At 46.0% G+C, this 24,299-nt stretch overlaps 1 protein-coding gene across 2 annotated transcripts; it reads left to right on the forward strand.

Moving 5' to 3' along the window:
• The first annotated feature begins 1,358 nt into the window (after positions 1-1,358).
• On the forward strand, positions 1,359-23,758 carry LOC308591642 (uncharacterized protein). 2 transcript variants are annotated; one of them, XM_081202473.1, is made up of 13 exons: positions 1,359-1,643; positions 6,364-6,501; positions 8,303-8,489; positions 10,340-10,587; positions 12,557-12,731; positions 13,996-14,096; positions 16,675-16,746; positions 17,418-17,546; positions 18,504-18,626; positions 19,926-20,090; positions 21,568-21,735; positions 22,454-22,614; positions 23,149-23,758. In XM_081202473.1, exons 1-13 carry the CDS (start codon positions 1,577-1,579, stop codon positions 23,212-23,214), a joined length of 1,800 nt encoding a protein of 599 aa, XP_081058599.1. In that variant the 5' UTR covers positions 1,359-1,576; the 3' UTR covers positions 23,215-23,758. The 2 variants fall into 2 exon arrangements, with proteins under 2 accessions (XP_081058599.1, XP_081058598.1); XM_081202472.1 differs by having other exon boundaries at positions 1,361-1,643; positions 16,675-16,761.
• The last annotated feature ends 541 nt before the right edge of the window (positions 23,759-24,299 follow it).

Here is a 24,299-nt window from a genome sequence, read left to right on the forward strand (position 1 = left end):
TTAAATGATACAATACTGCTTTAAACGTTTAGCACAGCTGGGACCTAGAAAATGAGTGATGTTTTAATTTCTCCTGGGATTTGGGGGCAGATGTGAATTTGGTGTGACCCGGGTGTGGCCTAGAGAGAGTCTCAAGGGCCATACAGAGAGGCCTGGGGAAGGAGGGGCGCTGTGTCTTGGGTCTGAGATTACCCATCCCTGGAATAGATCCAGTTAGCCGGAAGTCTTCCTGCACCTGTTTTAGGGTCCACGATCAGCTCAAGCCTGCCTGGGGCCTCCCCTTTGCCCCACGCAAACAGGGTGCCCTGCTAAGGGGATCACTTGCACATCACCCAAAAGGAGGAAAGGGATTTGCCAGGAAAGGGAGGGCACAGATTTGCGTATACTTTTCATAGGCTAATTTATATGAATAGACGATAGACCAGGGCCAAATGAAGAGGCCCCGAGGCCTGAAAAGATTATGGTGCACACACACACCCGCAATTGGAGTTCAAGATATCAACAACATTAAACTGTGAAATGAAAATTTAACATAAAAAGGGTGGATTTATTGCAACGCATGGCAGGATCTGATTTCCTTGCGTTATTTCGATCTGCGTCAGTATGAAGGGACAGGATACCCAAATCCTGTCTGAAATCACCTCAGGCTTCAATAATCACCCCAGGCCTCAAAACTGTCCAAAACTCCTTTTGTCTTCTAAAAATCCAAAACAGCTTTTCTCTGCTCTCCTCTGCTCTATCACAAGATGCTGTGGCAAAAGGCAAAATGTTACTTTTAAAGGCTAATGAATAGGCTCTGTTCAAAGCAGGCCTGAGAAACTGAATCTTCTCTCATTCTAGTTGCAACACCTTTGGACATGTTGAACCGCTTCTCGTTCCCCTTTCCTGGGAAGGGTGCCAAGAGTCCACAATAGTCCCAAGATAGCTTTCTGTTCATGCTCAGAGGAACCTCAACATGGGGCAGGACTCCTGAGGGAGGAGAAAGGGGGAGGGAACTAGAAAGGGGTATATATGTTTGTGCACATCACTGTGAACTCGTGCATGCTTTTTGTGACTTATCACACTTGCGCCTTCTACCAGTTCATGGATGGTAGAAATAAAACCTTTTTCTTCGAAACTATTCCTTGAGTGTCTGTTGACTCCCACTTCCCTTTTCCCAGGCGCAATATTTTTCCCACCCGAGGGCAAAGCCTCATAAGGCTACAAGTAGGATCGCTAACGATCTCCCGCTGTTGTGGGAGCTGCCTCCATTAAGGCAGACCGGAACCAGGAGCCTGTCCCACAGGATCTCCTAGAACATTGCTTGAAAACTGCCGCTCTGCAGGACGGAACGAGGAACTCTGGCCCACAATCGGAAGCCCCCTGGAATCCCGGAAGCAGAACCTTTGAGATAATTTGAACTGAAACGGACCTTCTCTGTTCCTGGACGCTGGGCCTGGTGCCTCCTGCCTGCAGATCCCAGAGACATAACAATACCTGCCTGCAGACCCACAGACATGCCGCCAACACCGTCCTCCTAATCCTGCCCGCAGCCGGCAAGATGCGAGCTAACCACAAAGGAGGGGTTTAACTGAAAATGCCAGTGAACCGCCTGGCTTCTCTGCTCTGCCTCATCACCACACAGGTCCTAAGCAAGATCCATGGTAAGACCCTTACGAGAAGGGCGGGGGACAAACGAAACCCAGAACCCCTTCTGTGACCGCCTTTGTAAAAAAAAAAAAATGGTTCTTAGATTTCATAGAATCAAAGAATTGGAAGGATCACTTAACCCAATCACCTGCAATGCAGGAAGCACAGCTAACATTTCTTGCCTGCCCGTAAGGTCACAGGACTGCATTATTGCAATGTCAAAGGTAATCTTTTTAAAATCTGTTAAAAGCAATGCATGATCGAGGGTGGGTCCCAAAAGTGTGTATCTCAGGTGTTCAGCATCCTGATGAAATCACCAGGAGACTTCAAATCAGCTAGCGCAGGAATGTCCAGCTTTTGTGTTAGTTGCCTCTCTTCATTTGGGGATAATTTGTGCCCGTTAGAACAGGGGGAGCAACATTTTTGGGGCTGAGGGCTATATTCCCTTGTGGATATTCAACCCCCTCTCTCTTCTGCACCCATCCATTCATTCTGTCTCTCTTACACACACAAACTCGAGTGCTGAGGCTTTTCACCCCAATGGCTGCATTCCCTTCTGGGTTGTTGTAAACAAAAATTGCCCTTTTCCCTTGTGGGGTATCCAAGAGCCCATATAAAGTCCTTACATAGGTTCCCTATTGGTAGGAGAGAATAACAGGCCAACCAGAGAATATTGAGAAGCAAAGCAGCTAGTAAACTTGATCTTTATTGAACTGTTGCAACAGGGTGCTCCTCTCACCCGCAGGAGAGAGGAGGAACCCAGAAAAATGCCGCGCAAGGCCTTATAAAGACTTTTGAAATTGCCACCCTGTAGATCAAGACCACCCCCAGAAAAATCATACATACTGTTATGTACTGAGTTGAATAGGATCCAAACTGCAGCAGTCTGATTGGTCCTAGAACAATAGGATCCAAATTGCCATCTGCAAGGAATTTCCAGGGGTTTTCGATGGGAAATTGGGACAGTATACGGGCCCCCCCATTGCTCTACAGCTTGACCCCGCAGTACGACCGGTCAGGCTCAAGGCCCGCCGGGTCCCGTTCGCCCTGAAACCCCGTATAGATGAGGAATTGGACCGGCTCGTGGAGCAAGGAGTGCTGGAGCCAGTGCCTAATGCCCCCTGGGAAACCCCAATCGTCACACCCGTCAAGCCTAATGGTTCAGTCCGCATCTGCGCAGACTACAAATGTACCATAAACAAGGCCCTCACGGCCCATGCATACCCAGTGCCAGTGGTCAGCCATGTCCTTGCCACCCTGGCTGGGTCGAAAATTTTTGGCAAGCTGGACTTGGCCCAAGCATATCAACAGCTGCCAGTAGATGAGGCCACAGCAGAGGCACAGACGATTGTGACGCACAGAGGAGCGTTCAGGGTAAAGCGGCTGCAATTCGGGGTCAGCGTGGCACCAGGCATATTCCAGAATCTAATGGACTCGCTCCTTAAAGGGATTCCTGGCGTCACCCCCTTCTTCGATGATGTGTTGATTGCCGGGCCCACACCAGAGGAGTTTGAGGACCGCCTCCGCACTGTTCTGCACCGTTTCCAGACGGCGGGTCTCAAGGTGAAGCGGGAAAAATGTCTACTAGGAGTGCCTCAGGTGGACTTTCTGGGATTTATGGTGGACGCAGAAGGGGTCCACCCGACTGGGGACAAGGTACGGGCCATCTGTGATGCCCCAGCACCCAAGAGCAAGACTGAACTTCAGGCCTTCTTGGGACTATTGAACTTTTACCATTCCTTCCTTCCCCACAAGGCGGCGGTAGCAGAGCCCCTACACAGACTCCTGGACAAGCGGGCCCCTTGGGTGTGGGGCCAGCGCCAGGAGGTTGCATTCCAGGCAGTCAAGGACTTGCTTGTCTCAAACTCGGTCTTGGCACACTTCGACGAGAGGCTGCCGGTGGTGCTAGCACGCTATGGCATTGGGGCTGTCCTGGGACACCAACTCCCGGATGGAAGAGAGGTACCGGTGGCCTACTTTTCCCAGACACTCAACGCAACCGAGCGGAACTACTCGCAAATAGACAAGGAGGGTCTGGCAATCGTGAAGGGAGTAAAAAAATTCCATGATTTCTTGTACGGGCGGCCCTTCACCGTGGTGACTGACCACAAGCCGTTGCTTGGCTTGTTTGCCCCCGAAAGGCAGACCCCCCAAGTGCTGTCTCCTCGCGTCCTCAGGTGGTCAATTTTCCTTGCCAGTTACCAGTATGCACTGATTCACCGCCCGGGGAAGGCAATGGGCCATGCAGACGCCCTCAGCAGGCTACCACTACCGGAAACAGGCCCCGACCCAGCACCTGCACAAGAGGTTATGAGCCTGGAGCTGCTTCCCGACCGCCCCATTCAGGCACAAGAAGTTGCACGCCATTCCAAGAAAGATAGGGTCATCTCCCGGGTCCTGGACTGGGTGTGGAGGGGATGGCCCAGCAGCAGCCCTGGGCCAGAATTCGCTGGCTACACAACCCGCAAACATGAACTTTCAGCCCACAAGGGGTGCCTGTTATGGGGAAGCAGGGTCGTTGTTCCCCAGCCCCTCCGCAAAAGGGTCCTCACAGCCCTACACGAGACACACCCAGGGGTAGTAAGAATGAAGGCCCTTGCCAGGAGTTATGTGTGGTGGCCAGGGATCGACGGAGAGATAGAGGCCTGGGTCAAACACTGCCAGGCCTGCCAAGAATCCCGCCCAGATCCCCCAAGGGCTCCAGTCCAGTCCTGGGAGTCCGCCCGAGCACCATGGTCACGCCTGCATGTGGACTTCGCTGGCCCCTTTCAGGGGAAAACATTCTTCATAGTGGTGGACTCCTACACCAAATGGCTGGAAGTCGCACTGGTACCGTCCACTTCCACATCCGCAGCCATCCGTGTACTACGCAGGCTGTTTGCAACCCACGGGCTCCCTGACACTCTCGTCTCAGACAACGGGACTGCATTTACGTCAGGAGAATTCCAAACCTTCACAGCGCAGAACGCCATCCGCCACATCCTTTCGGCGCCATTCCACCCTGCCACCAATGGCCAAGCAGAATGCATGGTGCGGACCACCAAGGACACCCTTCGCCGCATGACGCAAGGGGATTGGGAGTACCGCCTTGCCACATTCCTCCTAGCACAGCACAGCACCCCCAGCTCAACGACTGGCCGGAGCCCCGCTGAACTACTAATGGGTCGGCGCCTTGCAATCAGATTGGACCGCCTTCACCCCGATAGAGCTCAGGATGAGGTAGTGGTGGGGGAAGGCAGGAACCCCCGGACCTTTGAGGCCCAGGACCCAGTGTACGCAAAGAATTTTTGGGCAGGCCCAGCATGGGTACCCGCCACAGTCACCAGGGTCACTGGCCCCGTGTCGTACGAGGTGCTAAAGGATGGGGGGCAATGCTGGCGCCGCCACTGCGACCAGATACGGCGACGATTCCCAGGAGAAAACCAGGAGGAGGAAAGGTCAGAGGAGTCCCAAGGGAACAGAGGGGCAGTGAGGCCCATAGACCAGGAGGGGCCAGCAGGAGAGGCAGAATCAGTAAATACAGAGAGGACCCGCGAGGCCGAAAGGACACCGGAACCAGAACCACGACTGAGCGAGCCGGTTGCGCCAGACCAAACAGGCCCATCACAGCCAGCATCCTTGGAACACGAGCCAGAACCTGAACCCCGGACCAGGGAACACCACAGGCCGCAACGCACACGTAGGCCGCCGGCGTACCTCGAGGACTATGAATGCGACCTCCCGGGCAGGACTGGAACTTAGAGGGGAGGGGTGTTATGTACTGATTTGAATAGGATCCAAACTGCAGCAGTCTGATTGGTCCTAGAACAATAGGATCCAAATTGCAGCAGTCTGATTGGTCCTAGAACAATAGGATTCAGAATGCAGCAGTCTGATTGGTCCAAGAACAATGCAGCAGTATGATTGGTTGGCAGGAACCACCCAATCATGCTCCAGATATAAGTGAATCTACAACCTGATTGGCTTACAGTAGAATTCCAGAATTAACCAATCATGTGCAGCCCATTGTGTAAATAATGTATATAAAGCAGAGACTTTGAGGGGACATTCATTCATTCCTCCTCACCACTATGAGCTGAATAAAGAGCATGAAATCACTTTGCGACTCTGAGTATATTTCACATACATCACAGAAGGGCTGTCACCTAAGACCACCCCTCAGATACATCATACCTACATCACAGAAAAGGTGGTCTTAAAACAGAAATTTGAATGTTGTTTTTCTCCTGTCATTGTTTATCTCCTGTCTGGCAGGTTACTTGATTGGATTGCCTGGGTAACCTGGCCAGTCTTTTGTAATGATAAATACTTAGTTCCTGGGCCAGGTCACAGGCTCACACCCTATTCAAACACAGACATAACCTTAAGACAGGATTTGTGAAGGAAAAGACAATGGGGAGTCTTCCATTTTCCTAGGACCTAGCAGAGAAAACATTTGGTCAGTTTGGGAATCAAAATGGTTCCAGGTCGGTCTTCCTGTGCTGATCTATGTATGTGCTTGGTTGGTACACTTATGAACATTTAACATATATCTAAGACCTCAAAATTCCTATCACAGGGTCCGCAACGTTCAATGAACTTTACTCTGAACTGGGTAAGTCCCAGTATGTCCCACTCCAGGAAGTGGTGATTTAACATTTATTTGTGCCCTTTCTGACTACTGAAGCCATGCGCCTCCATTCTGAGGGTGGTGGCAGTGATCAACAATTTTGCATCTCTCCCTGGCCTCTCTAGATCCACATAAACAGGAATGTGTCACCAGGAGGATCCTCTGTCACCCGAAGGCCATTTGCCAATTTGACAAGCTGACATCTGATTACTATTGCCGGTGTCTGCCAGGCTACAAGGGGGATGGAATAAACAATTGCCAAGGTAAGTTAATACCTGTGTGCACATCTGCCTCTTATGGGGGGCAGCAGAGACCCGCAGTGGCTAGAATTCAGTCTTCTATACCACGTTAAAAACATTCCCTCTCGTGCACACAGATAACCCAAGGAACCCTAAAAATGCTTTTAGTGCAGTGTGTGTGTGATGGGGATGGGCGAATCTGTCGATTTTTGTTTCTCATTTTCCCAATCCTAAGTTTGGTTCTCCACATTTCCACATCTCATTGCATTCTTTTTTTAAGTCCTCGTGAAAATTAATCAGCATTTTAGTGCAGATTTCTCCTAATATACACAAGCTTCTACGCAATTTTGCCTAATACACACATTTTTTACAGAGCAACTTTTCACCATATGGATTTTTGTAAGTCATATTCACTAATGCAGGCATGTCCAAAGTCTGTTTCGGGGACCTAATCTAGCCCACTGGTTGATTTAATCCAGCCTCCGTGGCAGTATAAGTACTGAGGTAAAATCCTAAAAAAAGCTCAACAACTGACAACTTTGGTCGGGCCTCATGCATGTTCACTTCATCAAATCTGGCCCTCTTTGAAAAAAGTTTGGGCACCCCTGCATGCATTCGTTTTATGCACACTTTGCCCCAGTATATGTATTTTTGCACTCGGCGGAACTGCACTGCAAGTTTCAGAAAACTGCAAATTTCAAAGGAAGGTTGTGCTTTGGTCCACATATTGTGTGAATTAAATGTGAATCAAATGAGAATTAAATACAAATTTCTCTTGTATCCCTAGTATCCAAGTATCTTGGAACTGGAAAGACCTGGATTCAATGTGTGTGTGTGTGTGTGTGTGTGTGTGTGTGTGTGTGTGTGTGTGTGATTAATTATTGTTTAATTGCTTCATGATGTTTTCTGGGGATGTGATTCATAAATGAAATAAGTGAATAATAATTACTCACCTTTGTAACATTGTGTGGTCTTGGTTGATCACCCTCCCTCCCTCTCCCAGCCTCCATTTATCCGATCTTTAAAAGAGGGATATGATTAAACGCTTCCTACACAAAGTTCTTCTGTGGAAGAAAGAGATAAAGACAGATACTGAAAGATAAATTTGTCGACTGAGAATTGCTGCCTATAATTAATAACAGAGACTAATATTGACCAGTCTGAAGCTATTGGAAGCATAAGTACTGGAATTTGGAATAAATCATTGTTCAGACTCTTAAAAATATTATTCAAACTTTTACTGACAGAACTCTTTTAAAATAAAAAAGATATATCAAATTTTGTTGTTGTTTAGTCGTTTAGTCGTGTCCGACTCTTCGTGACCCCATGGACCAGAGCACACCAGGCACTCCTGTCTTCCACTGCCTCCCGCAGTTTGGTCAGGCTCATGTTATCAAATAACATCTCCAAAATATCAATACAATGCATTGTGCTGTCCAGCAAAAAGAGTCACATTTTAGAAAATATGAAATAATCCAAACAGACCTAAAAGCAAAGGTCTCTGTCTCTGTCTCTCCACACCCTGCATTCCAGCCTCCAGGCTGTTTACTCTCCCTTCAGGAGAACTTCGTTTACATGCTCACTCCATTGAGTTTGAGAGAAATGACTCAAAGGCAACTTGATTCAGAATGGAGATTTGCAACCCAATACCTCTCACATAATCTAAAGTCACAGCACTCACATGTTAGCTACCAGAGAAACAACGATCAGTTAATCGTTAACTTAGCAAGAGCTCAAAGTGTTCTCCTTGGCTTTAATATACTGTAGCCTCATTGAAAAACCTACCTACCTACCTGAACTGACCTCACTCTTTGTCTACATGCAGACCCTGGGTTCCGCATCACTATTTCCAACGCATCTGTTTGCGATGGGTTCGGAGAGCAGGTCTGTCTCCTCAAGGCAAGAGAGAGGAAAGTCACCTTCAACATCACGGTCTCCATCTTCGGCAAACGCCACCAACATGAAGTGAGGTGGTACAAATTCTACTCTGGCCAAAGCCCACAATTCTACAGGTATGCATGCGTGGAGTGCAGAATACAATCTGGTGTGTGTCTCTTAAGACGCAGCCCTATCTGTTGTCCTTTTCAAGGCAGCTGTTCACCAGAGGTGGATTTTGGGGAGCATGACTAGTTTTCCCGTAATGGGCACCGAGCTGAGAGGGTGACTCGGGGGCAGCGCAGCAGTGACTTAGAAAGCAAGAGGCAGGGAGGGGCTGGATTTTGGCATCACTCCAGTTGCCGCTAAAATCTGAAAGCCCCAAGTCCACCACTATGGCATTTGAGATGTCTTTCTAGTTCTGAGCCATTACAGAAACTTCCAACAACAAGAGGCTTTAAAACAGCCAATGAGTTGCTCCCTTCGAAACGAGACAATAAACACAAGGTAGGCACCACATGTACAATGTCACCAACAATGACACTGATTTCAGAAATTATTGCAGCCCCAAAGGCTGTTGGGCAGGACCACCCAAGGTGTAATTCTGCTCCCAAAGCTTATTGCCCGTTCCATGAATATGTGCGAATCCAACCAGAGTGTAAAAATGTCTTGTGGGTTGTTTCATGCAGTTTGCCCATAATAGTGGCTGAGACAGAGGAAGAAGATTTTGTAGACCACATCCTATTCCAGCTAAACTCTGTCAATTTCCTTCCCCAAGTCCTGTTCCCAGATGGATTTCAAGCCTGAGGAAGGAGCATATAAGGTGTTGAGAAGTGCTGTAAAATATGAAAATGATGCGTAGATGGTACTTTACATCTACTAAATGATCTAAAATGTATAAGAAGGTTCCTAATAATTGCTGGAAGTGTAAACAGGTAGATGGATGGATGGAGATGTGTGTGTGTGTGTGTGTGTGTGTGTGTGTGTGTATTCCATACATGGTGGACTTACAAGAAAATGAGGGTATTTTGGGAAATGATACATGATAAGATAAAAAAAGATGTTTAAAATGAGTATGTCCGAAAAGCCTGAAGCATTTCTGTTATGGATTATAGGGACAGAAATCCCCTCCCCACCCCACCCCGCCAAAATGCTAAAGTTGTTTATGTATGTGACAACAGCAGCTAGGATTCCACATGTGCAGAAATGGAAGGAAGATGTTCCACCCAAAGAAGAATGGATAAGTTAAGATAAGCTACTATGCAGAACTGGCAAAATTACCAGCAAAATTAAGAGAATCTAGTGATGAGTCTTTTATGGAAGATCGGATGCCTTTTTCGGACTATTTAAAGAAATATTATAGTATGATGAACTCACAAGCAGGATTTGAGCTACAAGCAGCAGAAGGAATTAGATCATGGGTAGGCAAACTAAGGCCCGGGGCCTGGATCCGGCCCAATCGCCTTCTAAATCCGGCCCGCAGACGGTCCGGGAATCAGTGTGTTTTTACATGAGGAGAAGGTATCCTTTTATTTAAAATGCATCTCTGGGTTATTTGTGGGGCATAGGAATTCATTCATCCCCCCCCCAAAAAAATATAGTCCGACCCCCCACAAGGTCTGAGGGACAGTGGACCGGCCTCAGCTGAAAAAGTTTGCTGACCCCTGAATTAGATTATAATATTGTGATTTGATAGACAGAATATGGGGCTGCAGCAGAAGGGGAGAAACAACAACTCCATGCGGAAAGGGGTGAGAAGTTGACAAAAAGAAGGGAAAAGACTAAATTGTGCTTTCACTGTATATGTTGAAAATGTTGAAACTTAATGAAATGTAATTGGAAAGAGACAGAGAGAAGCACTGAGAAACCGAATGCAGGCAAGGCTGAAATGGTTTCAAAGCTTGAGAGTGTATCTTGGGAGCTGAAATTAAATGGCTTATTTGGTACATTCTCAGCCATCACTTACCCCATGGACGTTGCTTTGCAGCTATCGGAGAAGACTGGCGCTTGGGAAGAACAGGCCTCTGAGGGTAGCTGTGCATGAACGTGGGCAGGCGCTGACAATACTTTCAATCAAAGAGGATGATTTTTACCCAAATCTTTTCTGGGCAGAAGTGAAACCGAGCACAGCACCCGCCAAGGCGGCCGTGGTTGAGGCCTATGACCTGACAGGCTTCCAGCTGTTAAATCCTTCCAATCTGAGATACTATTTTGCTCTGGATAGCATGCCTATAGGTAAGGCAACTTTTTAATTCTCCCCTAGATTTGTTGCAACTTGGCTCAGCAGATATGCTCAAGGAAGGAAGGAAGGAAGGAAGGAAGGAAGGAAGGAAGGCAGGCCGATGCTCATCCTATATAAGAATAGTATAACATTAACATGTCTCCACTCCTCATGTCAGTCCTGCCTTAAAATAGCAGCAGACATAAGTTTCAAATCTGGTCATTTCCTCTCCATACAATGAGATGAGAATGAATACACACACACACACACACATTTCCATATTTCTACATACCAAAGGAGGTCCCCTTCCCGTACACACACTGAGTGTGTAGAAACCACAACCTTGTTTCTGACCAGATTCATTTCACTTCCAAATTAGCACCCAGATTCACTGTTAGAGGAGACGATTGTCATTTTGACTGAATTTTGCCGAAAGTTGGACTGTTGGGTGAATGATGAAAACCCCAAATTCATGTAAATGCTGCACAAGTTAGGAAATTAACGCAGACTGAGCAGTTCAGCCCTTTCTTTGTTGGATGTTATTATTTTTTAAATGGTCTGAGAGCAGTGTAAACACGAGACAAGTAGCTGTAGGAGCTCAGAATGTAATAGGACAGCGGGTGGAAGGAGATGGTCTCGGTGCTAGTGGGGCACTTTCCCAACAACCTGCCTTCTTATTTAAAGTTGGTCTAGAGTGTGTCAGTTTCCTCTTCCTTAGTCCTTGCAAAACTAAGCAGGGAAGATGACAGGGACAAAACTGGAATTGTTTGGCTTTGCCATTGGTCTGCCATTAGCTCTGGCTCCATCTGTCATTGGCTGTGGATCCACCTCCTGGATCCATCTCTCTAGAGGCCTTCTGCCCTACCAGCCCCTGCAGCAGAGGTGGGGAGCCAGATGTTGTTGGACTCCCAACTCCCATCAGTGCCGCCCGGCTTGACCAAATGGTCTGGGATGATGGGAGTTGTAGTTGCGGGGGGTTAATTTCAGCAAAGGCAATGAATACAGCGTTGCACTAGCCTATTCACTGAGGAGGTGTACCTGCTCCTTAAGCCAGGAGTAGCCAATATGGTGCCCCTCCAGATGTCGTGAGACTCCTGCTCCCATCAGCCCCAGCTAGCATAGCCAATAGCCAGGGGTGGTGATGGGAACTGTAGCCCAACTTCATCTAGAGCAGGATTCTCCAAACCTGGGTGTCTGGCTCTTTTTGGACTACAATCCCCATCACCCCTGATGAACTTTATTACGGTCACAGACCAGGATAAAAAAACAACACCAAAAAACAGCAACATATAAATAAAATAGCAGTTAGAATTTTTTTTTTACTGATAAATGTTGGAGCAAATAAGGATAAAGAAACAAGCATAGGATAAAACGTCTGAATAAAATACAAGATTAAACACGGATAATGGATGGATAAAATCTGATAATTAAAACAGATAAGAACTAAAACCAAATAAAAACATGCAGTTAAAACACCTGTAAGAGTGTAAGAACTAAAACAACTATAAGAGGCTGCAGAGTAGAAGCCTCTGAAATGGAGGACACTCACAGCATTAGAAACTGATATGCAAATATGGTTAAAACAGACAATTAAAACAATGTATAACAATAAATTTAGAAACAATGTGCTACAATAAACTATCCCAGGGAGTTGACTCAGAGTCACCCATGAAACCGAGTTTGTGGATTTACATGCCGGACTATTTTGAGTTGGGCGATGGTCTGCGCCTACAGATTTGTACACAGAATCTGGCAACCATCCAGGTCTTCTTCTGATCACATCCCTGATGACTGGTCCTGCTGGCTAAAGGTGATGGGCTGTCCCAAAACAGCCGGAGACCCAAGCTTGGGGAACCCTGATCTAAAGCTTTGCAGGTTTCCCTCCTCTGCCCCGTAGCCATGAGTCGATTCCCTTGACATGGCAGCTCATGACCCAGTGCATCGAGAGGTCTCTCTGTTTTCTTCTGCTGCTTCTATTTTTAGAGGTCGGAGAGTTCTTGGAAGGGGACAACGTTGCCATCCACTTGCCGAAATACCTCCAGCTTCCTCCGTCCAGCTTCGTCCGGTGGATCAAGGAGCCCCGCCCCATGACGCTGCTGGACAGCCATGCAGTGGTGTTGGCCAACGGCCTGGATGAGATTGAGATCAGAGGATTAATGTACGCTTGCCATCATCCGGGTGCTTTCAGGCTCAGCCTATAAACAGAAAGGTGTCCTCCAACTTCCCACTTTAGGGGGAGGGCTTATTTATTTTGATGGTGACTGCCATGAGAATCTTGTGGGAACTATGAAAAAAAACCCACAGTTTAATGTAAAGGGGGTGGGATCACTTCTTGGTGCATTGTAATGCTGAATGTTTATATTTTAATTTTTGCATCCTAGGCTTTTAAGGAGGCCTCTTTGGTTATCAAGAAGTATATATATTTATAATAATCTTCATAATAAATTGTATGCATCAGGGGTGGGGAAACGTGTGGCTCTCCAGATGTTGTCAAATTCCAGTTTCTAGCAGCACCATCCAGCATAGCCAACAGGGAAGATGGGAGTTGTAGTCCAGCAATATCCTCACTGAGAAGGCTGACACCTTGCAATTCAAAGGTTCTTCACTGGGGAGAACAGGTTCCAGCTGCTCCTGACACGAGAACGTAAGAAAAGCCTGCTGGATCAGACGAACGGCCCATCGGCTCTTCCCCTCCTGTGGTTTCCAGCAAGTGGGATTCACAAGCATTCACAAGCCTTTGATCACAGAACCAATCTTTGTTCTGTAAGGACCTGATCTTCTAACACAGTAGCCCCTACATTCTGGGAAGGAAGGGCATTGTGTATCATAAGAACATAACAAGAACCTCCTGGATCAGGCCCAATGGCTCACCTAGTTCAGCATCCCTGTGGACACCCAGATGACCCCATGGGAAGCCCAAACGCAAGACCTGTGCACAGCAGCACTCTCCCCTGCTATGCCTTCTTGCAACTGGTATTCAGAAACAACCTGCCTTTGTCAGGGGAGGCGGTGCATAGCCATCAAGGCTAGCAGTCTCGATATCCTCCATGAATTTCTCTAATCCTCCTTTAAAGTTGGTGGCCATCACTATCTCTCCTGTGGGATCAAGATTCACAGTTCATGCACTGCATGAAGAAGTACTTTTTAAAAACCTGTCCCAAATATTCCAGCATTCAACTGCACTGGAGGTCCACGTGTTCTAGTCTTACTAAGGGATGGAAGAAGCAATTCTCCATCTACTGTCTCTGTGCCATACATAATTTTATAAAGTTTTAACTAAGTTAGAGTATGCGCATGTGGGAGAGAGAATGTGTGCACGTGAGTGTGCCTAGAACTGAGCATTTCTAGATATTTTTGCTCTTCGGGTTTCAAGATTTCATGAAGCATATCTCACCATTGTTATCCCTTTCCTCGTCTCTTAGGGACACTGACTTTGGCTATTTCCGAGCACTAGTCTACGATTTTAGCCCTGATGTCCCCGGAAGGGTGTTAAACGCTCAGAGACTCTTCTTAATAAATAGGGGTATGGAATCTCACCCTCCTTCCCTCTTTTTTAAAAATCCTGTTGTGGTTAATGGTTGTTAAAGTGATACACAACAATTCTTTTATTGATTGTCAGTTTATACCCAACCATCCCAGGTTTCGCTGTGCAATAGCTTTGGCTACACAAATGAACAAACAATGCCTGAATAGCTCAGTTGGTTAGAGCGCGGTGCTGGTAATGCCAAGGTGGCAGGTTCGATCCCCGTATGGGACAGCTGCATATTTCTGCATTGAAGGGGGTTGGACTAGATGATCCTCAGGGTCCCTTCCAACTCTACAATTCTTTGACTCTAATATTATAGGTATTAACTATTCTGCGCCAAAGTATGTTCAGAGCAGCTTACAATGGTGTGGCCAAACAGTACCTGCAACAACAATTTCAACCAGTTTAAAATACAGCCCAGTGTCCTTTCTCAATCCATTCACTTCATCTGCTAGATATTTTGGAAAGTGGTTTGTTTGTTTGTCTGTCTGTCTGCGTGTTTGTTTGTTTGTTCTCTATACGTTTGGACACCTCTCGAGGTATCATCACCAGACTTGGCACAAGGGTTCTTTTTTTTTTTAAAAAAAAGATATTTATTAAAGTTTCAGCATATTACAAAAATAAGAGAAAAAAGTAAAAGAAAAGAAAAACAAAAACGAAAATGAAAATACAAAGTAAAAACAGTTAAAAACAAATCAGTCTTTCCATATCTTATCTTTCATTTGCTTGTTTCCCTGACCTCCTCACGCCTCCCTTTTTTGTATTCCAATTCAGTTAGTTAATTCAGCAATTTCTTTCCCTCTTTGTTTTTATCTTAGTCCTTTAACATAATATATTATAACTTTGGATTCTCACCTGTTAACAATCCATTTTTACATACACCTTTATAACATTGCTGCTTAAACCACTTAACTTCATTCTGACATCATTCTAACATTCATTAATTTTGCAATATTTCTGTAAATAGTCTTTAAATTTCTTCCAATCTTCTTCCACCGACTCTTCTCCCTGGTCTCGGATTCTGCCAGTCATTTCCGCCAATTCCATGTAGTCCATCACCTTCATCTGCCATTCTTCCAGAGTGGGTAGATCTTGTGTCTTCCAATACTTTGCAATAAGTATTCTTGCTGCAGTTGTGGCATACATAAAAAAAGTTCTGTCCTTCTTTGGCATCATTTGGCCGACCATGCCCAGGAGAAAGGCCTCTGGTTTCTTCAGAAAAGTATATTTAAATACCCTTTTCATTTCATTATAAATCATCTCCCAGAAAGCCTTAATCCTTGGGCACGTCCACCAAAGGTGAAAGAATGTACCTTCAGTTTCTTTACATTTCCAACATTTATTATCGGGCAAATGATAGATTTTTGCAAGCTTGACTGGGGTCATGTACCACCTGTATATCATTTTCATAATATTCTCTCTTAAGGCATTACATGCCGTAAACTTCATACCTGTGGTCCATAACTGTTCCCAGTCAGCCATCATTATGTTATGTCCAACATCTTGTGCCCATTTAATCATAGCAGATTTCACCGTTTCATACCAAGTATTCCATTTCAACAGCAAGTTATACATCTTTGACAAAATCTTGGTTTTGGGGTCTAACAGTTCTGTTTCCAATTTTGATTTTTCCACCTGGAAGCCAATTTTCTTGTCCAAATTATATGCCTCCATTATCTGATAATAATGAAGCCAATCTCGCACTTTATTTTTTAGTTTTTCAAAACTCTGCAATTTCAATTTATCTCCCTCTTGTTCCAAAATTTCTCAATATTTCGGCCATTTGGCCTCCATATTGAGCTTTTTCTGAGCCTTCGCTTCCATCGGTGACAACCACCTTGGGGTTTTATTTTCAAGTAGGTCCTTATATCTTATCCAGACATTAAACAATGCTTTCCTGACAATATGATTTTTAAATGCTTTATGTGCTTTGACCTTATCATACCACAAATATGCATGCCATCCAAATACATTATTAAAACCTTCTAAATCCAAAATGTCTGTGTTTTCAAGAAGCAGCCAATCTTTCAGCCAGCAAAAAGCTGCTGATTCATAATAAAGTTTAAGGTCTGGCAGGGCAAATCCACCTCTTTCCTTTGCATCCGTTAGTATTTTAAATTTTATTCTAGGCTTCTTGCCCTTTGGCACAAGGGTTCTTGAGGTGGGGATGGCAAACTCTGTTACTGTTTGAATTCCAGGCGCCATTTTGAATCAAGATGGTGGGCCAAAACATGACTTTGGACTGGCTTCACCCAATTTTTTGTGTGACACGTCCAAACTCACAAATTGTAACCATTTTTTTTTTTTTAAAGCCATCCTTTTTATTTCAAAAAATATCTGGGCAACACTCCCTGCTAATAAAATATAAAACAGAAGCATAAGAAAAACAAGATGAAGCAAATGACACAGTGGAAATGTGATCATTGAAACATTTTGGAATCATAAATATACAGCCTCTATATTCCTAAATACTGTGTCAGTAAGGCCGTGCTTGGTACTCTTTTTAATCTGAAGACCCTGTTGTGGTATTTGGTGTCTGTGTTCAAGTTTCTGCTATTCGCGTGTTTCCTATCAGATATCAGCAAAACCTGCAATGGAGGCCGGGATGAAGAAAACTGCAAATGCAATCCAGGATTTGAGGGAAATGGTATACACTGTGTTGGTAAATAATTGTGAGCTTTGCTTCTTCTAGTCTTTATTTTAGCGTAGTCCATAATGATCATAATGCTGCTATAAACAACCATTTTCCCCTACATATAGTGTTCATGCATGAATTATTGTGACATACACACAAACTGAGCCATTTTGTGTGATGCCACACACCTCACAGCATCCATTTTGTCTGTGTGGCCCCACAACACTGCCTTAAAATTCCTATTGTGTCCGTAGGCTGCAAAAAGATTGGCAAAACCTGCGTTAGAATACCCACAGCTCAGTGGTAGGACACCTGCCCTGCATGCAGAAGGTCCCAGATTCAATCCCTGGCATCTCCAGGCAGGGCTGGGATGGAGCCTTGTTGGAAACCCTGCAGTGCTGCTGCCAGTCAGTGTAGACAATATTGAGTGGAAGGCAGCTTCTTAAATCCCTGTTTAAATCACCCCTGTATTCAGAACCATGAGGACTGGGACCTTGCTTTATTTTTAAGGGAAGGGCCACCATCCAGCTCCATCTAAAAGGATTCAGATGGCAGGGGAAGGGCTGGAGAGCTGCTGCCAGTCAGCGTAGACAATGCTGGGCTTGATGGGCAAATCTCTCTCTGTGTGCACATGTACATAGAGCATGCTCCTATATAGTCTCGTTTTCTTCTTTTCTGCAAAGACATAGACGAGTGCAAGAAGGAGATGCCCATGCATTGCCTGGCTGAAGCAACCTGCATCAACACATACGGATCATATTTTTGTCGCTGCCCAAAAGGCTTGGAAGGAGACGGCGTGCTCAGCTGCATAGGTAGAGGGAACGTCAATGTCTCTGGTTGTGAAGAATAGCTGGGCTGGGCTGGGCTGGGCTGGGCTGGGGAAAGTGTGTCCCCTCTGGGTATTGCTGCAGAGTCCCTCACTACCAATGATTTATTGCCCACTGTTCACCCCAAGGTCCTAGCTCAATTTAAAATACAACATTAAAAACAGTTTGTTTGTTTTAAAAATGCAATCACAATAATAACAGGGTGGGTCCCAGGGATATACAACTTGAGTGCCCAAGGCTAAGGTAAAGAGGTGCAGCTTTAGCATACAGTACAGTGAAGGTTCCAGACACATACCTGTGGAGAGGAGTTCGACTACCTGGGGGCTGCCACAGAGAAGGCCCTCTCCTGGGCCACCACCGCCTTTGCTTCTGAGGGTGGTGGAATTACTAATTAACCTCTGCCAATCTTAGCACCCAATGGGGGCCTGTAGGAAGGCAGGCAGCCTTTCAGATACTTGGGGCCTTAGGGCTTTAAGCACTCAAGTAAGCAGCTAAAATTCGGCCAGGAACGGACAAACATTGTGGCTGTTTCAAAATAGGGGCTATGTGAGTCCCAAATGGAGCCCCAGTAACCTGACCACGGCATTTTGGAACCATTGAAGTATACACATCTTCAAGGGCAGTCCCATGCAGTGTGGATTGCAGTAATCCAGTCTGGCTAACAGAGCATCTCTGAACCTTGGCTGTGCCAGTTGGTGCTCATGGGCATTTGGGGGGGGGTGTCCAACAATATCTGGAGTGTTATCACCTCACCACTTACAGGTCCCCCATTTCTGGTCCGTAATGGGTGGCCTGTAGCTCAGGTGTAGTAGACCTGACTTTGCATGCAGAAGTGGTAGAGATTCCAGGCTCAATCCCTGGCAGCCCCAGCAGACATGGAGAAAAACAGGTCTGAGACATGACTTCCCATTGTGCAGCTTCTCTCTCACCCCCACCTTTTAGACATTGACGAATGCACCAGGGATTCCCATGCCTGCAACCAGGACGCGACGTGCCTGAACACCCTGGGATCCTACTTCTGCGTTTGCCAAAGCGGATTTATCGGTGACGGTGTTCACTGCGAAGGTAAGTTGCACAGATTGCCAAAAAAAAAAAAAAGTCCTGCTGAATCAGATGGAATAGGCATTTTACCCACCACCCTGTTTCCAGAGAGGGCAGAGAGGGACAAGCCAGGTGATTTCAGGAAGCCCGCAAGCAAAGCGCGAAGGAAACAGACCATCCCTTATCATTTGCCTTTGTAATGACCATTATTCAGAGATATACTGCCCTGGAACATGGCGGTTTTGTTGAACTAAAGCAGCCGTATTGCAAACTTTGCCCATAAGCGCCAATTTCGAAGGATAGCTCTTATTGGGTCCACATATTTCTTTGAGGAAAGTGTGGATTTGACTTTGGATTTAAACGTGGACTGAGTTGAATTCCCCACTCCATCCCTACGCTCTATAACCAATCAGATTTGTAGAATGGCTCCAAACTACTATGAGAGAAAATGAAACTACCTCCCGCCGTCCCGCTTTCTCTACACCATTCATATTATTAAGACTTTCATGTCCTCCTATAATTGTGGGCTTTATCCCTAAACTGAAATGTCCTGTCCCTTGACCGTCTATGTTACTCTTTCCTAGTTGTATGATATTGTTCTGGAAACAAGTTGATTATTTATGGGAGAAGTGTGTGTTGGATGGTTATAAATGAGCAGGAGAGAATAGTTTACTCAGTAATTACACTTCCTCTTGCTCACTTGTGTGAGAATGCAAATATGTATTTCAGCAGAGTTAAAAGCCACCATCCATCCACATCTTATCTCTATAAGCTATTATGACAAGGTTGAATAACCTTTTAGAACAATTATGATATCCAAGGATGCTTTCGGCAGACTTGGATTGTCTTTTCCCATTTTTGTTTGTTTGTTCCCCTCTGAACAAAGAAATCACTCTGTTTAGTAAACAAGAAAAATACAAGGTTTACTCACATCAAAAGTCTTGCCAGGATCCAACATGTTACAGGGAGGACAATCAGGCAGGCAGTAATCCTTAAACGTTACAGATAGCCATAGTTCAAAATGGAGATTGCTACCTGGAGGAGAGCAAAGAAACATCGTCTCCCATCACAGGCAGGAAAAAAATGAGTGTGTGACCCGACAGAAGAGGCAGGGATTAACCCATTGTCTTTTTCCTGTGACCAGGTTTGGGGGTATGACATCATAGAGTCCCCTCTGTAGTGGTTCTGAAACTCCACGGTGCCATTGCCCCTGTTTGTGACTGCCTGCCAATCGTGCATTTGAGATTTGGGCTCCACATCCTCCCACATGGTGTGCATGTGTGTATTTTAGCCGGTGTTCACCTCTCTCTTCTCCTGTTACAGCAAAAAGCAACTGGTCCCCATGGTCTCCGTGGTCCGTCTGTTCCGCCACCTGCGGCCTCCAGAACCAGATGCGCATCCGGCAGTGCACTCACCCGCAGAGCGGCATGCGATGTGTGGGCCCTTCTGCTGATCTCAAGCTCTGTCCTAAGACGCAACCCTGCCCATGTAAGCTGGCCTTCACTTCTTAAGCTGGAGCAGGCAGACCTCCCTTGCAAAAGGCACATCTCCACTGCAAAAGCACGTTCCTTTTATATCTTCATGGGAGCCCACCAGACAACTTCCAGTTGTGCTCACACTGCTAAGAGGGTGGTCATATGCAAGTCCAGATTTCAGTGCCAGTTGTGCTTGTAAGCATTGGGAAGGGGGTGTGACACTTACATTTCCAGTTAGTGCATATCCCATAACCTCCTCCTGAGAAATCTCACAAATTTTTATACCGGAAATGTTCTGGTTTATATTTGTTTCACTTTTGCTCTGCTGCAGCCCCTCTGGACAGCAATCATGTGGAAGCCTTGGGGAAGCATCCCAGAACAATTAATAAAGCAGAATAAATTCATCTGTAATGTGGCACCACTCTTCTTGTGTCAAAAACATGTTCCAGAGTATGCTTTCAATAAACCACCAGTCTGGAAGGGCCCATGGTTTCTCCCAGAGAATCCTGGTTTGTTCTTGCAACTAGGGATGGATGAATGCGCCAGTTCTGATTTCTCTCAGTTTCTAGTTTCTCCAGTCTTGAGGTTCAGTCCTCCACATTCCCAAGCACTTTGCATTTCTTTCTTTCTTTCTTTCTTTCTTTCTTTCTTTCTTTCTTTCTTTCTTTCTTTCTTTCTTTCTTTTCTCTCTCTCTTTTTTAAAATCCCCATGAAAATGTGTCATTTTTTCAGTGCAAATATATGCTTATACACCCATTTCCATTTGCATTGCGACGCGCACTTTCCCCTAACTTATGCATTTAAATGTGTGTTGTTTTATTGGAGAACTGCACCACAAAATTCAGAGGAGTGCAGATTCTGAAGGGCAGTTGTTCTTCATGTTGCATATATGCCGCTTTCTGCATATTGATTTAGAAAGGGTGAATTACCGGTAGGCAGTTTCTCATTTAAATGCAAACAAAACCTGAATTCTACCCTGTACCTATTCTGAGATGCCCCTCCCTTCCCCCTCCCCTACTCCCCCTTTGTCAGAGGATCACACATCTCTTTCTGATCTCACAGCACCTCTTATGTCCTTTGTCACTTGACTGCTTTTTATCCCGTCTTCCCTATTGTTTAACTCAAGTCTCCTCCATTCTCCTCCTCCATTCTCCTCCCACCCTCCCATTCCTATTTCCTTGTGTGTCAAGTATTTTTAGATTGCGAATCTTAGAGCTGCTCAGCTGCTCTTAGACGCACTCTCTCTTTTCCCCTTTTCGCTAAAAGGTATGGAATAAATGCTGTGAATAAATAAAGTCAGGGTGGAGAAAAACCAGAGGAAATAGCAAAGAGCAGAACTGGGAAGATCCTAGCACTCAAAACACATGCACTTAGCCACTCACTGGCTATTGTGCAACACCAGTCATGTCCACAGAAGAAGAAGGAGGAACCTGCTTGTCCAAAACTGATGTAGAGAATTGGTGAACAATTTTCTCCTTTCTTTCCTTTAGACAACGGCCATTGGTCAGAGTGGTCACCCTGGTCCATGTGTTCGGAGAAGTGTTCTGGGATCAAGAAAAGGATTCGAATCTGCGACAGCCCTGCTCCTTCCGGAGGGGGCCTGCCTTGTGAAGGGGAGAAGGAGGAGCTTGCAATGTGCAACAACAGCCAGTGCCCAGGTGCAGCCATCATCTTGCAGAGGGACTGGGCGAGCATGAAGGGGACCTTGCTGGCACCTTTTGGGCTTGAATGCTGAATCCTTAGAAACCTTGAGGGAGTTCCCCAGCTGTGAAGCTCTTCCCAAAAGGCGATGGCGATGGGTTGGACTGGCAGGTGACTCTTATATCAATACACCAGCAACAGGACAGGGTCCTCTCTTACATCTGAAGGCAGCAGACAAATGTAGAGGGCACTTCACTGCCACTCCTCGTCCATCCCTGTGTCTGCCACCTGAGGCTGCCGCTGCCTCTTTTTGCCTAATGCTAGGGCCGGCCCTGCCTGAAAGCATCCAAGAACAGGCTGCTGGATGGGTCTTTGGTTTGATTCAGCAGGGCTCATCTTACATTCTCACATTCCCTTTCCCCAAGACAAGGACATAAGGAGAGCCCTGCTGGATGAGGCCCCACCAGTCCAACATGCTGTTCTCACAGTGACCATCCCACGGATCGCTTGTTCCTTCCATACTTTTCAATGCACTTCCCCATCACTTTCCTAACTGCAAAAGTCTTATTTCTTCAGCATGATGCTTTCACCTGCCTCCCTTTAATTGTCCAAACCTAAAGTATGCACTTGAATATTTCATAGAAAATACTGACCACCTGGAGGCAGTGGAATATCATGGGCTGACCCGGCCAGTGGGAAGCCCAAACTGAACCCTTTGCTTTCTCTCTGCCTCAGTTGACGGAATGTGGTCTCCCTGGGCATCCTGGACTCCCTGCCCCGTCACCTGTGGACTAGGAGTCGTGAGCCGATCTCGACAGTGCAATAGCCCTGCCCCACAGCACGGAGGGAATAACTGCAGTGGGCATGGGTATGAGGAAGGCTCTTGCGGATTTCCGGTGAGAGAAGCAGGTTTTTTAAATCGTGGCTACAAAGGACAGGAGAATGTTTTCAGACAGGGCTGGCGAACCTGTGACTACAACTCCCATCACCCTTGGCCATCCTTGGCTCAAATTCTGGGAGGGGAGTACCCAGATCAGGATCATTGCACCCGTGGAGGGGGATTTAATTGTTTTACCATGTCCCCTCCCAGGACAAGTAGCAGTTTTGGAGAAAGGGTTTTAATTTAGATAGCAGGCCAAAGGGAAAGGGCTAAGGGATTTTGCCACTAGCAAACTACTTTCCAAAAGCATTCTGTCCCACACGGTTGTTGTTGCTCTTGTTGCTGTTTTTAAAAGGCAAGCATGTCCTGTGCTTTCTCTTCTGAAAATTGCAGTGGTGAGGTTTGAGCAATGCACAGGAAATTCAGCATCTCCAACCTGCAGATTGCGCGTGCCCCACCACAATCTTTCAATATGTTTTCAGTCTGGATATTGACACACTCTTCTGTCTCATCTCTCTCTCTCTCATTTTTATTTATTTATTGCATGCAGGAGGCTTACTGCAAATACCTGCCCAAACCATCTGAATCTATAATAACAGGGAAACTGATTCAATGAGTACCCAAACATTGGTCAATGCGGCAGTGGGAAGAATACCAGCAACCGGCCAAGTATGGCTTCTCTCAGTTTGTGGGCCAAACCTCATGGTGTTGTAAAGGACAACCCACCCACTGCTTAGTGAGAATTGGGGCCAGTGCAGAACCATTCTCAGGTGCCCAGAAGCTAATGGAAGGGGGGGAGGGAGAGGAAAGGAAAAGAATAGCACCAATGGACAACTTTAGCAAAGAACGGTTTGGGAAGAAAACTTTGGAACCGTATTAATTGCACTGAGAAACACCTGGAGTTGAGTATCTTCTCTGGAATGAAGCATCCTGTGAAATATCATGCACGACTATGTCCACAGTTAATGGATTTTGCATGGGTGCACAAGAGTCATTGGCAATGAACACAGATGTCGTGTTTGTAGAGGGGCCTGTGCACTGTGGTCATTTGAGGAACCCAGACCACAGTAAAGCAGATGATGGGAGGAGTTTCTGGTCCCAGGCAGCAAAGGGCAGAGACTGGTCAATGATGAATGTGATTAAAGTTCCCCCAGCTTTTATACTGAATCAAATTATTATTATTATTGTTGTTGTTGTTGTTGTTGTTGTTGTTACTACTACTACTACTACTACTACTACTACTATTCTACTCTTTGCAAGGCTTCCGCAGCATCCTTATTACCCTGTGAAACAGAAAGGACTTCTACTTGTAGGGGTGTTCAGGGTGGCATAGGTTTCATGCATCCATCATAAACGACCAACCTTCTCCTAGAAGACATTTTGCTGCATGAAAAGGAGGAAAATTCAGGACAGACGAAAGAGCACAGCGTGTCTTTAAACTATGGAATTTGCACCCACAAGAATTAATGGTGGCGACCAATTTGGAGGGCTTCAAAAGGAAATATAGGCAAATCCTGAAGGGTAAGGTTACCCTTGACATAAAACCAGTTGAAGAAGGTGGCAAGTGGGGAGAGTTCTGTTGCATTCAAGTCCTGCCTGCAGGCTTCCCATTGGCATCCATTTGGCTGCAGAATGCTGGACGAGATGAGCCCCTAGCATGGTCCAGCAGGGAATAGTGCTATCCTGCATACCCACCTTTGA

This window comes from Podarcis bocagei, assembly GCF_964188305.1.
Source record: "Podarcis bocagei genome assembly, chromosome: 7".
Taxonomy (NCBI): Eukaryota; Metazoa; Chordata; class Lepidosauria; order Squamata; family Lacertidae; genus Podarcis; species Podarcis bocagei.

Coding starts and splice junctions, on each gene's coding strand:
- LOC308591642 (XM_081202472.1), top strand. CDS start 1,577: ATGCCAGTGAACCGCCTGGCTTCTCTGCTCTGCCTCATCACCACACAG. Junction 17,547..18,503: donor CGGCGTGCTCAGCTGCATAG/GTAGAGGGAACG, acceptor CCCACCTTTTAG/ACATTGACGAATGCACCAGG. Junction 20,091..21,567: donor TAAGACGCAACCCTGCCCAT/GTAAGCTGGCCT, acceptor TCTTTCCTTTAG/ACAACGGCCATTGGTCAGAG.